At 38.0% G+C, this 16,568-nt stretch overlaps 1 protein-coding gene across 1 annotated transcript; it reads right to left on the bottom strand.

Annotated features, from left to right (window-relative positions):
* Window positions 1–13,685: 13,685 nt before the first annotated feature.
* Window positions 13,686–15,878, bottom strand: LOC147286968 (protein FAR1-RELATED SEQUENCE 4-like; the record flags this gene model as incomplete). Its single annotated transcript, XM_086240860.1, has 2 exons — window positions 13,686–14,737; window positions 15,200–15,878. Coding segments are annotated over 2 exons (1,731 nt in total), but the record flags the coding sequence as incomplete, so codon positions are not given.
* Between the last annotated feature and the right edge of the window lie 690 nt (window positions 15,879–16,568).

Raw genomic sequence — 16,568 nt, 5'->3', positions numbered from 1 at the left:
ACAAGTATATTATAATTCTCGATCTTCATATTTCTTTTATCCTATATACAGATTGCCTTCTTTTCTTCACTCCAAGAAGTAGAGTCAATATTTGTAAGAATCAACTGAGAATTAATTCTTCTTGCAGTTACTGTAGCAGGCATCCACAGACTTATCATCGTCAACTCCTGCATAAGATTGTTCATAAGATTTGTATTTTTGGAACCAATATCATATACATTACTAGTGCATGTGCTTATAAAGGCCGGTTTCCTCATTTACTCTCACATGGAAGGTTAAATATATTCGAATCTCCCTCTTCCCTTTTTACCTCTTTTGTACCAAATTAAGGAAAAAAGGAGCTTGCTAATTATACCCTTATCACAATTGCTCACATAAATTATTTTAGGGAAGGGGGGGGGGGGGGGGATGGAAGGACTTCACAAATATGGGTTTTGCTCTCCAATAGTTATTAGTTAGAGAATACCAAAAAAAAAAAAAAAAAATCATGGAAGGTGAACTGGTGTAGGCTTAATTATAGCTCTAGTTGTTGAGCACTATCCCCACAACCGTCAGAGTTCAACTCTCGCTCTCATTCTCTCTTAATTAAGAAGAAAAAAAAAATGCAAAAATGAAGCTAGAGAGAAAAAAAAAATTTGATTAATTTGGGGAAGGTAGCTTATACCAGATGTGATATTGTCCCTTATTGACTCTGTGCATCTATATCTACAATAGCAATGATCATTTGACTGTGATGAATCTTCTATTTCTTTCGTTTCCAATTGGTTTTGGATTGCATGCTTCAACTCATCATCTTCTTCATAACTGCATATATATGTACATACTTCAACACAATGTGTGTAAAAGATGAAGGGATGATCACATCTATATCTCTCAATGCAATCTTCTTTGCATTCATCAAAGCAGGTTTCATTTAAACGCATCTTTAAATCAGGTTGAGAGTCATCGAGGAAAGGAAGGAGAGAAGAAGAGGAAGGGAGAGGATGATCTTCTTGCACAGCAACTGTGGACAATACCATTGTCATCACAATTAATGTTCTCTTTCTGTCCATCTTTCTCTCTCTTTTTTATTTTGGGGGTATCGGAACTTATTGTGAATTTTGGCCAGAACTTAATTTGAATATGTAAACAAGAAGTTTGTTTTTTTTTTTTTTTTTGGGTAAGAGAAAAAAAGAAGTTTATAATCAGGGAATTCAATCTTTTTTGACTCCTGGCAGACTAGGGGGCCTTTTTTAATATCTCTTAAAATACTCTGTCTCTTGAACGGAGCCATCGGAAATCAACTAATGTTTTTCTTTCCCAAAAAGAATAAAGCTGATGTTTTTCTTTTCGTCTCTAACAAACACACATTAACTAGTTAACTACTAATAAATTAACCGATCAAAACAAAAAACGAATAATAAATTAAGAAATAACTCCAGAGCAGAAAATGATTAAGAAATAATTATTCATAGATCAACTAGTTATTTACCTTGTCGTATTTCTCTTCCTGATATATTGGACAATGACTAAAATTCGACTCCCCCCTTCTCCTCAATCAAAAAAAGAAAGGATCACACCTTCATATAAAAAGAAAAAAAAATATGTCACCTTTCTAGGGCCCACTCTAGTATATGTTGGTGTGAGTCAACACGTGTGATTATTGTGTAATTATTAGAATTAATTAGGTGATTTATTAATTCCTGTATTTTAGTTATAGGCCCATGTATATAAACCACATTTTGTGGTTTTATTCAATTAATCAGAAAATATATTGAAACCCTAAACCTAAGCCTCCTCCTCTGAACATGGTATCAGAGCATGGTTCTTTATCCTACTGCTTGTAGATTGTTCGAGATTAATTTGGTTAACAATTTTCCATAAAATTGTTGGGTTCCGCTGCACTACGTGATTAATTTGGGTAACAAGCTTTCTATCAAATTGTTGGGTGTTACTGTACCTTAATTTCGGCATCATCATCTACCTTGCGACCTCTGCTGCTCCAGTCGACACGCCGGCGCCGACCTCTGCTGCTCCAGTCAACCAGACCCGACGCCGACCTCTGCTGCTCCAGTCGACACGCCGGCGACTGGGCGCACCTCCACCTCGGCTAACCTGCTCGCCCGACGCGACGCCACCCCAGACGCGACGCCGACTCACTTGCTCAACCCGACGCCGACGCCCTGACGCAACGCAACCTCGCTTGCCCCGACGCGACGCCGCCCAGTCCTAGCGACGACGCCGCCTTTTTCCACGTCGACCAGTTGCAGCGACGCCGACGCTAGTCGCAGCTCCGCCTGCTGCTTGTCCGCCATTGACGCCGCGTCGACCCGCCTGCCCGCGCGCGCACATCGTCCGCCTGCGTGTGTGTGTCTCCGACTGCCTGTGCTGCCTGCGTGTGTGTGTCTCCGCCTGCCTGTGCTGCGAGTCTCCGCCTGACTGTGCGACGACGGTGCGACTGGTCTCTGCTGTGCGGTGGTCTGAGCGACGGCTGTGCGACCGCCTGTGCATGCGAACTACTGTGCACATTTGGTTGGTTCAGTTCTGCCCCCTGCTCTCTGCGGCTGTGCACATCTGATTGGCCCTACTGTGCGTGTGCCCCTGCTGTGTTCAACCTCTTCGGGCAGCATCTTTTTATTTTTTTAAAAAAAAAAAAAAAAAAAAAAAAAAAAAAAGGGATGCTGTACACCATGTCTGAAATGCCTCCCTCTGGTTCCTCTGCTACGGGTTTGAATGGAATCAATAATATGGTTGGTTCTAGGGTGAACTCTGTTAGTTCCTCCAGCTTTGTTGTCAAGTCAGGTATCTCTAACTCTGTTTTGAGTACTTCTGCTTGTACTAGTGATGGTGCATGGATAATTGATACAGGTGCTACGGATCATATGACTTCTGATCGTTATGTTTTTAGTCATTTTTCATCTGTCTGTTCTAAGCCATTTATTGTCAATGCCAATGGTGTGTCGTCTCCTGTTTTAGGAGATGGCACGGTATCCTTTTCCTCTGCTTTGTCTTTGCCTAATGTGCTGTTTGTTCCTTCCTTGAATTGTAACCTTATTTCTGTTAGTCAACTAACCAAAACTCATAATTGTGTGGCCACATTCTTTCCTACCCATTGTGTTTTCCAGGACATTCATACCAAGGAGAAGATTGGCAGTGGTAGAAAGAGTGGTGGATTGTACTATCTGGATAGTGGGGTTTCCGCTTCAGATGGTCGTGGCATTGTGAGTCTAGTTAGTGATGGTTCCTCTGAAAATCAGAAGAAGATTTGGTTGTGGCATCGCCGACTTGGTCATCCGTCCTTTAGTTATCTTCGGCGTTTATTTCCCTCTTTATTTTGTGGATTGAACATTTCCAATTTTAATTGTGAAGTTTGTGTGTTGGCCAAAAGCCATCGTTCAGTGTTTCCTTCTAGTGCTACACGTATGGATGTTCCTTTTGCTTTGGTCCACTCGGATGTTTGGGGTCCGGCCCCGTGTGGTACACATAAAGGAATGAAATGGTTTGTGACATTTATTGATGATTGTACTAGAATGACTTGGGTGTATCTTCTGAAACATAAAAGTGATGTGTGTGCTGTTTTTCGCCTTTTTCATCATATGGTCCTCACCCAGTTTGCCTGTCCTATTAAGGTTTTGCGCTCAGATAATGGCGGTGAGTTTGTTAATACAGAGATGACTCAGTATTTTGCTTCTGCGGGGATCCTTCATCAGACTTCTTGCGCTCATTCTCCACAACAGAATGGGGTTGCTGAACGCAAAAATCGACATTTATTGGAAGTCACTCGGTCCCTTCTTCTGGGGGGTCACGTGCCCTCTTTGTTCTGGGGTGATGCCTTGAGTTCTGCCGTCTATTTGATTAATCGGACCCCATCTAGTGTCCTTGACTTTCGGCGACCTTTGGATGTTCTCTCGGATTTTGTCTCTCTACCAGGTATCCTTCATTTGGAACCCCGTGTTTTTGGGTGTGTTGTTTTTGTGCATTTACATTCTCATCAGCGATCCAAGCTCGCATCTCGGGCATTAGAGTGTGTATTTGTTGGTTATGGTCCATCCCAGAAGGGGTATCGGTGCTATCATCCTTCTACTCAGCGCTTCTATGTTTCTATGGATGTCACTTTTCATGAACATCAACTTTTTTATTTCCCACGTCCACTGGATTCTACCCTTCAGGGGGAGGTTTATAATGAAGTGCAGAATCGAGATGATCTGTTGTTCTTTGGTAGTAGTGGTGAGGAAGGATCAGAACAGACTACTGATCGTCTAGTGTCGGAGTCTAGTAGGGAGGAAGGATCAGAACAGCCTACTGACCGTCCAGTGTCTGAATCTGAGGATGAGACTGAGACAGCAGAATTTACTGAGAATAATACTGAGAATGTGGTGGGACAAGAACCCACGGTTTTTGAGACTGAGGAATCCGTTTTCGAGACTGAGGAATCACCACTCCATGATAGTACCGCCATCTCTCCTACTCCATTGAATCAATCTTCTTCGTCCATTGAGGTAACCAACAATACTCTTGATTCACTTTCTGGTTCAGATCTTGATTCTCATGCTTCTAAATTTACACTTCCTCCTCGGTCTAACCGAGGACAACCACCAGCTAAATATGAGCCTGATCCAAATGCCAAAGTTAGGTACTCAATTAATAATTATGTGTCGTCTGTTAGGCTTTCAAAGTCATATGAATCGTATGTTCTGCAATTATCTTCTGTTTCTATTCCTAGTAGATTGCAGGATGCTCTTACAGATCCTAGATGGACCAAAGCTATGGCTGAAGAAATGGCGGCATTACAGAAGAATTCAACCTGGGAATTGGTTTCTCTACCTAAGGGGAAGAAGACAGTGGGATGCAGATGGGTGTTTGCAGTCAAACACAAAGCTGATGGGTCAGTTGAAAGGTATAAGGCAAGGTTGGTAGCAAAGGGTTATACACAGTCCTATGGCATAGACTACTTGGAGACGTTTGCTCCAGTGGCCAAGTTGAACACAGTACGGGTTCTGTTATCTTTGGCTGCTAACAAAGATTGGCCACTGCTTCAGTTTGATGTAAAGAATGCCTTTCTCCATGGTGATTTGACTGAAGAAGTATACATGGATCCTCCTCCAGGTATACCAGAGTTTGAGAATACGAGATTAGTATGCAGACTAAGGAAGTCTTTGTATGGTCTTAAACAATCTCCGAGAGCCTGGTTTGGGAGATTCACCCGTGCAATGAAGAACTATGGTTATCGGCAGAGTAATTTTGATCATACTTTGTTCCTAAAGAAAAGAGGGAAGAAGATTACTGCTCTTATCATTTACGTTGATGATATGGTTCTGACCGGAGATGATTATGAGGAAATCTCTAATTTGCAGAGGTACTTGTCTCAAGAGTTTGAAATGAAGCAGCTGGGGGACTTGAAGTTCTTTCTTGGGATAGAAGTGGCTCGGTCTAAACATGGCATATTCCTATCTCAAAGGAAATATGTTTTAGACTTGTTATCTGAAACTGGTATGCTTGGGTGTAAGCCAGCTGTCACTCCTATGGAACAAAACCATAGACTTTTCGAGTGTTTGGGGGCCTTGCCTGCAGATAAGGGGCGATATCAGAGACTTGTTGGAAGATTGATATATCTGTCTCACACTAGACCTGACATTGCTTATGCGGTTAGTGTAGTGAGCCAGTTTATGCATGCCCCGTGTAAACCCCATATGGATGCTGTGGAGCGAATTTTGCAGTATTTGAAATCTGCACCTGGTAAGGGATTGTTATTTGCTAATCATGGTCATGTGAATGTTGAAGGGTTTTCTGATGCAGACTGGGGTGGTTCAGCAGATGATAGAAGGTCTACCTCAGGCTACTTTACCTTTGTAGGAGGAAATTTGGTGACTTGGAGAAGTAAGAAGCAATCAGTTGTATCTAGGTCGAGTGCAGAGGCTGAATATAGAGGTATGGCACTTGGAGTAGTCGAACTTTTGTGGTTGAGACATTTATTGACTGATTTAGGATGTCCACCTACCAAACCTATGGACTTGTTTTGTGATAACAAATCTGCTATTGATATAGCACATAATCCTGTTCAGCATGATAGAACAAAACACATTGAGATTGATCGACACTTCATCAAAGAGAAACTTGAAGCGAAGATTATTAACTTTCCATTTGTGAAGTCCGAAGATCAGCTTGCAGATGTGTTGACCAAGGCTGTGGCAAATCGGGTGTTTTTGGACTCACTAGACAAGTTGGGCATGTGCGATATATATGCACCAACTTGAGGGGGAGTGTTGGTGTGAGTCAACACGTGTGATTATTGTGTAATTATTAGAATTAATTAGGTGATTTATTAATTCCTGTATTTTAGTTATAGGCCCATGTATATAAACCACATTTTGTGGTTTTATTCAATTAATCAGAAAATATATTGAAACCCTAAACCTAAGCCTCCTCCTCTGAACAGTATAATGATCCATATATATTGTCTATATTTAATGCTTTCATTCAAGCATCATCTTTAAAAAAAACTTAATCAAATTTATATTATTTAATCATTTGATTATAATTACAATGATTTTATTGTTTATCAAAAAATCTTATCACAACTAACTAAATGACTAAATAGTTTCTAATTTGGTATATTTTTTAGAGAATTGATCTTTCAAATTAAGAGACCTAAGTCATGCAATATGGCCAGCTGAGAATTTGGATTAATACTTGCTGGCCCTCCTTTTACTTCAACTTGTTTACATCCTCCAAGTATTGAATTTAGTAACATCCTAAGTCCCCACAACAAGCTCTTTTTGAACTCAAAAATATTCACTTAGGCCATGACCCATTTTGGGAGGGGTATAAACAAATATATGTCTATATATATATATATTTACATACATGCAAAAGCAATAGAAAGTTGAGGATTTTGACAAGAAAACTTATACATGCTGATCTAGTCTTTATCCTTGTTCAACTCTACACAATCAAGAGTACAACTGTAGACAAGGTCGTCTTTGTAGTAGGTGCACTGTAATAAGCATATCTCAATACAATGGCGATATTCATTAGTGTTACATATGTATCTTCTCTCGCAATCCAATTTGCATTCTTTATAGCAGGTGATATTCATAAATTCTTTTCTTTGCAGCAGGTATGGTGGTGAAGGGGAGAGAGAGGACGGGAGAAATGGAGAGTTATAAGAGTTAGGGCTAATGGCTTGCACAACAAGTAATCGAAAAAGCACAATCAACTTCACCATGCGAATCACAAGCATTATGATCATATTCCGTAATTTATACCACCCAACTATAGGAAAAAATTTGTTGCCGCACCCAGCCATTACCCAACAAACCAGCCGCACCCTAAACACAGCCTACCAATAGTTTAGGCTTCATTATTACTAGAATTTACGTCTATGCCATTAACCAAGCTCACAGCCCACAGCCCACAGCCCGCAACCAATCCCATAGAAACTGCAACCAAGCCCACAAATTGCCAGAAGCCCACAAACAAACCGCACCCAAGCAAGTCCACAGGACAGCTGGAAGCCCAAAACCCCCCAGCAGCCCAACCCACCTCACGAAAATATCCCACGATCTCTCCCACGAACAGTTTCAGACCCTCTCTCTCCCACGAACAGTTTCAGAACCCATTTCAATTTTCCATACTCCCTCCTCCAAGATTTCTCCTTCCATTAGAAAAAATTTTGGAACCGACTCCCCCCTCCCACGAAAACAGTTTCAGAACCCATCCCCCTTCAACTTCCCCACTCCCCCCTCCAAGATTTCTCATTCCATCACTGAAAGAGTTTCAGACCCACTGCCCCCCACGAAAACAGTTTCAGAACCCATCCCCCTTCAACCTTCCCCACTTCTCCCCACCACGATTTGGCATTGCATTGCGAAATCAGTTTCAGAATCCACTCCCTCTGAACTTCCCCCAACTCCCCCCCCCACGATTTTTGATTCCATCACGAAAGCAGTTTCAGAACCCACTCCCCCCTCCGAAAACAGTTTCAGAACCCACTCACTCTTCAACTTCCGCCACTCACCCCCCACGATTTCTCATTCCGAAATCTACTCCTTCTCCTACAAACCAACACATATATTAGCTGAAGAAACCAAAATCGACAACAAACATAAAGAATTTTTCCAGAAAAGGTAAGTGTACATAATTTTCTTCTCGGTATTCTGGGACATAAAAATTTGTGGATATTCTGGGTAAGTGTACTAATGTAACTATATTTGTATTGAATTTGTGTTTCTTATGCAAATTTGTAGGGTTCTAAAACTGTGACTACTTTCAGCAAGGTCACTAGTATATTCTAATAACTGTGACTACTTTCAAAATTGCAGGGTTTAAAAAATGGCAAAGGGGAAGCAAGCAACAAAACAAAACAAAGCACCGAAACATAAGGTAAAACGACAAAAAACAATTGCAACTCAATTTCTAAATAAGAACAGTTTCACCTAGTGTAGGAGGAAATAGTTTCACTTAGTGTAGGAGGAAACAGTTTCACTAAGTTGCATAATGTAATATGGTTTCGTGATTTGACTGATGTAGTTTCACCTAGTTTATGCAAGTTGCACAAATTTATGTAACTATAACCAAGTCTAGGAGGAAACAATTTCACTTAGTGTAGGAGAAAACAGTTTCACTTAGTGTAGGAGAAAACAGTTTCACTTAGTGTAGGAGAAAACAGTTTCACTTAGTGTAGGAGAAAACAGTTTCACTAAGTTGCATAATGTAATATGGTTTCATCATTTGACTAAGCTAATTTCAAGCACATAATTGTTCTTGATATAAATTCACTTGCTATAAATTCACTATAATTATCCATTTACACATAAACAGTTTCACCATAATTATCCATTTGCACATGTTTACTTTACTTTACTATAAATGCAATGTAACTGAATATGGGACTAGGAAATGTACCTGGACATGTTTCTTATGTTTGAGTATACCTTGACATGTTTCAATTCATAGCATATCCTAATAAGTGTAACTGTTTAAACATTTATAGAGTCAGAAAAAATCACCAGCGAAGGACGCTAAAAGGAATCCAGGTATACAATATCGATCTAACCTGGTGAGCTTTTTGAATATCCTCGAAAGCATCAAGCCTAGTCTACAGCAGAAGCATCTGGACAAGTTAAAACAGACTCCTTTTTGGACTTTTTTCGATGCCTGCAACAGAGGATTAATAACAAAGAAAGAGCACAGGAAATCAGACCAGCAGATCCACCAAATCCTCAGCTTGTATGACACAAGAACACACAAATTCAAAATTGGGGGAAGATTTGAAGCAATTGAAGTTGAAGATGTTGGACAGATGTTTGGGTTGCCAAGTCATGGAAAGGAAGTACAAATCGACAACTATGGCTGCACAAGATGTGATTCAAGTTTTGTAAAGAGATATTTCAGTGAAGACATAAGAGTGACCAAAAAAGAAGCTGAAAATGCACTTACAAAAGCCCTTCAAGCAGACAGAACGGATGATGTGGTGAGGCTGATTGTTATCTTGATGTTAACTATCATCTTCTTTGCAAATTCGGGGTACACACTTGCATGGAATTTAGTCTCCCCGATAGAAAACATCAAGAAAATGAAATCGTTTGCATGGGCAAGAGCCATAAGAGATTTCTTGAGAAATAATTTGAGGAATAGTCCACAGGGCAGTTCTGTCAGTGGATGTGTTATAATGATTTTGGTACGTAATTACATTTTTCTGTTTTTTATTAACATTATTTTACAATATGTTGATATGATTGTAACTATATCTTTATTTATTGTATCTTCACAGTATTGGTTTTGTGAGAAAACTAGAGTTATAAAACCAATAGAAGGAAGAGAAAACATGAGTCCAACAATTGTAAAGTGGGACTTGTTGAAATTGATTGCAGCTTTGAGAAAGACAAAACTTGCAGATATAAAGGTAAAACTTTCTATTCTAATTATGCTGTAATTGTATTATTAATATACTAAAACTGTTTTCTCAATGATACTAACACTAATGTAAATGTGCAGTTTGCAGAAGAAGATGTTGACAGTAGTAATGAGGATGATGATGATGATGATTTTGAAGAAGACATGTCATTAGTACAAATGGTAAGTGAAAAAAACATTATCTATACTGAATCTGAAATTATTGTATTGTAACTATTATTGCAATACCTTATATTGCAACTATGCAGATGGCAAGAAAGAACTTAAGGATCAGGCGAAGAAATACAAACCAAGAGGGTCCAAAAAAGAAACACAAAGTACTGGATGAGGCTGCAGAGAAAGATGAGGGAAAAAGCGATGGTGAGGAAGGAAGTGACGATGAGGAAGAACAGCAGGGTGGACACACTGAAACTGAATCTGACGAGGAGGATGAGGGAAAAAGCAATGATGAGGAAGGAAGTGAGGATGAGGAAGAAGAGCAAGGTGGACCTCCAGAAACTGAATCTGATGAGGAAGAACAAGTGGATGACACTGCAAAGGGGAAAAATGACAACAAAAAACAAGAGGAAAAGAAAGATGAGGATGAACCTGTAGAAGAAGAAGATGAAAATGAAGAAGAAGGGAATGAGTCTGACAGCAGTGCAACTGAAACTGAATCTGATGCTGCAACTGAAAATGAAGATGTCGAAGGTGGAGACCGGACAGGCGGCAATGATGTTTTTCGAGACATTGTTGGCTCATTGGAAGATCATTATCTGAGAGAAAGGGAAGAAAATTATAGGCAAATTAAAGTTCCACATGGAGTCGAATATCAAAGAATATCGACTCAAGAAATGCTGGCAGAAGAAATGACTGAGAATGAGGAGCTTACACGAGAAAGGAATGATCTAAAACATCAATTCAACATGCTGAAAGAGGAAGCTGACAAACTTCGTGAACAGTTACAGGAAAAAAATAGAGAAAATGAAGAACTGAAGCACATGTTGCAAATTGAAAAACAACAAAATTCTGAAGTTGAATTTCAGATGCAAATGTTGCATGCTACAAATGCATCTCTAAATGAACATGTAAATGGATTGAATGAACAAGTGAAGGGAATGAGTAATGACCTTTTGGCAATAGCGACTGAGAACTGCAGCCTAGAGCTTCAGATCAAGAACCTAGAAGACATCCAAAGTGAAATAATCCACATCAAGAACGAACTCATCAAAGAGGTAGAGTTCTTGAAGGAAAAGAATACTCCTGAAACTCCCTGCCAGGCATTAAAGATATCAAATAAGCATTTCATCCAAAACCTGTCAGCAATATTACGGATGAAACAAAGAAAGAGGAAGAAGTTGGAGTACCCTGAATTCGATTATGACTGTGGAAAGAAAAAGACAAGGACCACCATCAAAACTGCCGAAGTTGCAATGCCAATTTCACAAGTGGGTCCTGATGATGTTGAGGAACTCGACAACACTCAAACCACTGAAACTGTTGAAACCACTGCAACTGTTGATTCAGCAGTAGTAGATCAAAAGAGGAGAAAAATCCCATGGGGCAGATGTGCAGTGTACAAGATGATGGAACCTGAATTGAAAGCACAAATCATATATTACTGGAAAGAAGCTGAATTTGAGTAAGTCAAATAAACTCCATCTTTTTACATATGAAGTTTCACTGCAATACTAGACTGAAACTGAATCTTCACACTGCAATTGAATTTATACTGTAACTGAAATTGTTTTCTTTATCAAACAGTGAATTCTTTTGGTGTGGTAAACCTGGATGGACAGTATCACGCGAGGATGTGGACCAGTTGATCAAAGAGCATGATGTGGCAAATACTGTAAGATAAAAGCATGAAAGTAACACATGCTCAATTTCATTCTTCTATACTTCTTATACCTTAAAATACTAATTTCTAACATTGAAATTCATCACAAAACATAGGTTGTCGACTCATATAATCACTTATTGCAAGAAGAGCTACAAGAAAGTGGTACATTCATTTTCAGTACTTATGCCTGGGTAAGAACTGAAACTGCATTATTTATTTCTACTATTAATTCTAAATGTGTATATGTATGCTTTATCAAATTCAAATCTATTTTTCTTGAGAACATCAGAGATTTTTGGAAGAGAAAAACGACAGTGGCATCGTTGGATTCCTTTTGAAAGAATTGTTGCAACGCTTGCCAAAATATGACAAATTCCTGTTTCCTATGCTATCTACAAAAAAGAGCCACTTCACACTACTTATGCTTGACTTGAAGAATAGAAAGTGGACGCATTTCAATTCCCTCAGATCAAGGATTGTGAACGGAAGTGATGTATGCTTTGAAAATGCAAAGTATTTGGTAAGAAACAAACAAAATGTATATTAACATTAAATTACACTAACATATGATTCATTCAGTTACACTGACATATGTTGTCTTAAACATGCAGAAAGATTACGTGGATCAATTCCTCACAGAATCCAAAAAGAATGCTGCACAAGATTTAGCTAAAGGGACAAGGAGGCAGAATCTAGTGAAACAAATAGGTCCAATTTCCCTAAACCAGGCAAATCAACAGAAACTAGATGACTTATATCAAGTGCAACTGAATGAGGATGAGAAAGTAACATTGACTTGGCTGTTGGAACACAACATTGAAATGCCAATTGAAGATGACAACAACTGTCCCCAGCAAAAATCGGGAACGTAAGTATTATTACATATTTTAAAAAGTGCAAATATATATTTCAGAATAAAGGAATGACTGTAACTGTAAGTTTGACTGTAATTGTAACTTGTCTATTGCAGAAATGATTGTGGATTCCTAGTCATGTACTACACAGAGCAAATTCAAAGGGGAGCTCCATTTAAGAACCCTTTCACAAAGACAGATGTGCAGAAATTCAAAATACAAGTCCTGAAGAAGTTCATGGATCATCCACTTAGCTGGTTGAACATATTGGGCAAAAAAGTTAAGAGACCAGAAGCCAACAACAAGTTTGATCATATCATGGCGAAATTCAAACATTGATAAAATGTCGAGACTTTTATATTTATGACTTGTATATAAGTAGTTGGTTTATTTCTGTAATTTTTGGCTAAATTCAAACATTGATCTAATTTCTTAAATTTATTACTTGTATATAAATAGTTCTTTTATTTCTGTAATTTTTGTAATGTCTAAACAATTTCACTTTAAAAAAAAAAACTTCTTGGTCATTAAGTTAGTGTAACTGTTAAACAATAACTAAAATGGGACACTAAAAGTAACTGAAACTGTATTTAAATGTTGTCAACTTTGCTTGTAGGACCAAAAAAACTCGCAATAACACCAACGCACTTGTCAACTTTTACAAAACAGTTTCTCTTGAAAAACAATTTCACTTGCAAAACAGTTTCACTTACAATACAGTTTCACTTAAAAAACAGTTTCAGTTGCCATGTTCAGAGAAAGAGGTTACGTCTTTTCAGTTTCAAGAGAATGAACAGTCTCATTGTTAATAAGCTATCAACTGGAATATAATAATTGTATCATAAGTCAGATAATAACATTCAACTACAATCATAAACCAAAATCCCTAATAATACAAAATATTCAACTGAAACTATATCAAAACAGTTTCACCTTCGAAAATAATACTAAAAACAAGAAAACCAAACAGATTCCATTTGAAAATTCCAAAATCCAAGAATGCAGGACTACATAATCAAAATTTCGAGAATCATCAATCTAATTCAATGTAATAATTCCAAGAAATCCTTAAATTCAATTTCATAAACTGAAACTAAACTACAAAAACAAAGAAATCAATTCCTCAAAGGAGCAGTACATGTTTTCTTATTGTGGCCATCAACTTTACCACATCTACCACATTTAATAGATCTTGAACTGGCTCCAATAGACTTATACCTCGTTGATCTTGGTCTTCCAGGAGGCCTCTTTGTAAAAGGAGGAATAACAAAATCAGAAGCATCATAAGCAGATATCTCAATATCAGGAATGGGAAGAATTGCAGCTGCATAGGAATTCCTATAGTAACCAGATTTAAATTCGTCTTCAATGTAATCATAGACATTTTTACCCTCTCTTTGAATTGCTACAAGAGCATGAGCACAAGGAAACCCTTCAATTTTACATCTACGACAAGTACAAAAGTTGGAGTTCAAATCAACTAAAACAGAATGTGGACCGAACACCTCATAAACAGAATCATATGATCGGGCAATCTTCCAATGCCTATCCACTTCCATATACTTCCTCAACATCTCATCCATTTTAGGACAAAGAACATTATGCCAACTACTAGCCTCAGTCCTTCTTTTGTCCATAGTTTCCATTATTTGAACTCTAATACCATCAACCATTTCAAATATGGGCAATGAACGAAACTTGAGGATCCAAAAATTAAAAGACTCAGATAAGCCATTTGCCATAACCCCATACCGATTACCTTTAAAAAAAGCACACGCCCAATGTTCAAACGGAATGCTCTCTAAGAATTTCTTAGCATTGTCATGCCCTTCTTTTTCCAAATCAGCCAAATGTTTGTAAAAAATCTCAACCGTTGGCGCATATGCACATTTCATGAATAAATTCAGAACACGTTCTCTCAAATATTTACCAACTACTTTCACAGGCAACTTATTTTTCAAATTTCCTACCAAATGAAAATAACAATATGCATGAGGTGAGGAAGGAAAAATACGGTTAACACCTTCTAACAAGCCAGGATTACGATCTGAAATGAATGTAACTGTACGACCTTGGGGTGCCAAAACTTGATACAAATTTTCAAAAAACCAAGTCCAATTGTCTTCAGACTCAGAATCCACAATAGCATAAGCAAGAGGAAATATACCTACAGAAAAATAAATAAAACAAACAAAGAAAAAGCCGAAGTGTAACTAATAAAGCAAAAGAATAAAATATGATAATTTACTGAACTGTAACTGTAACCAAGTCAAATAAACTCAATCTTTCTATTTTTTAACTTTCACTGCCATATTAGACTGAAACTGAATTTCCACAGAATTGGTACACTGAAACTGATCTACCAAAAAATTCCTACACTGAACTGAATTAATATCTTTAGAGCCATATATAATTAAGTCAATTAAAAGTTTCAATATTACAAATACCTGGTTTGTCGGCATTTATGTTAGGGTTTAGCTACGGGATTTTGGGCGGAACATAATGCCTCCACCAAGCCCATTCTATACCCTAGGAGGAGATTGGATCACAAATAGGGATTTACCCTTAAAAATCGAGGAAGGAAGCAACGAAATCAATAAACAACTGCAACTAAAAAAAAAAGACGTACCTTTATCACCATCCCTTCCATTTGCAGCAAGCAAATGACCCAAATACTTCCCTTTCAAAAAAGTTCCATCAACATGAACCATGGGAAGACACCATCTATATCCTTGAATACATGCAGAATATGAAATGAAAAATCTCTGAAACCGACCACTCGACTCATCCAACTGTAAAACACAATGTGTGCCTGGATTTGAAATCTTCACAGCTTCAACGTACCAAGCTAACTTTTGAAAAGAGGCCTCCTCATCACCATGAACAAGAAGCTTTGCCATCTCTTTACCTTTCCATGCATTTTGATAACTGATATCCAAACCATAGTTCAGTTTCAGTTCCTGCACAATGTCAATAGGTCTCAAAGATGGCTTCAAACGAAGCTCATCTTTCACAATTGATGATACAATTCGTGAACTCATCATCTTACCTTTAGTCTCACGAACAACTCCACGGCATGTATGCTGATTATTCATAGTACGAATATAGCAAAATCCATTTGCTCTACATAACACTGCATACACACGCCATTTACAACCGTGTGAATTCTTCTCAAAACATTCAGCTATAATCCGATCTTTGTCATTCTTCGCATATACAAATTTGAATCCCATCTGAACAGCATATTTCACCAATTTCAAACGAAATTCAGCTACACCGCCCTCAAATTTTTGTCCAACATGATCAATATAACATTCCCACTCTTTCGATAGATAACTTTTAGTTTCAGCAGTTCCAAAATCACCTAAATACTGATTCGGATCAATCAAACTCTCAAAGTCTTCAGAAGATGAACAACTTGCACCTTTCTTTCTTGTATAAGAGACTTCACTAGCACTTGTATCTTTAGATGATGTACTAGGAGCACTACAAGCAACATACTCAACAAGAACACCATCGTGATTCACAAGTATATCAACATATGAAAGTTTAAACAAAGGCAAAGAAGCTAACATCAAGTGAACATCCATATCACATTCCAATTTGCAACTTTCAAGATCCGGTAAAGAGTAAGATAACCTAAATTGCCCTGCCTTCAAATGATTGAATCTCTTTATTACTTCACTACAAATCCATTCATAGGTAACACCGGAAAACAATGACAAAAGAACTGACTTACTGTCACAAGTAACTCTTGAAATCACACCAACATCCATTAAGCTACATGATAAGAAAACATAAAACAAAAAGGTAAGTAAACACTGACTAACAAAATAAAATCAATTGAAACTGTTAAAACAGAACAACATAATCAGTATTGCAATTCAATTTCTTAATAAGTTTAGGCAATATCAGTTTCAATTTCTGACTAAAAATAAAACAAACAAAGAAAAAACACAAGTGTAACTGAAACTGAATTTCCACAGAATTGCTACACT

The sequence above is a fragment of the Dryas octopetala genome, chromosome 4 (assembly GCF_963921425.1).
Source record: "Dryas octopetala chromosome 4, drDryOcto1.1, whole genome shotgun sequence".
Classification (NCBI taxonomy): domain Eukaryota; kingdom Viridiplantae; phylum Streptophyta; class Magnoliopsida; order Rosales; family Rosaceae; genus Dryas; species Dryas octopetala.
The sequence above is the reverse complement of the archived record's forward strand: the minus strand, read 5'-3'. Positions and strand labels throughout refer to the sequence as shown.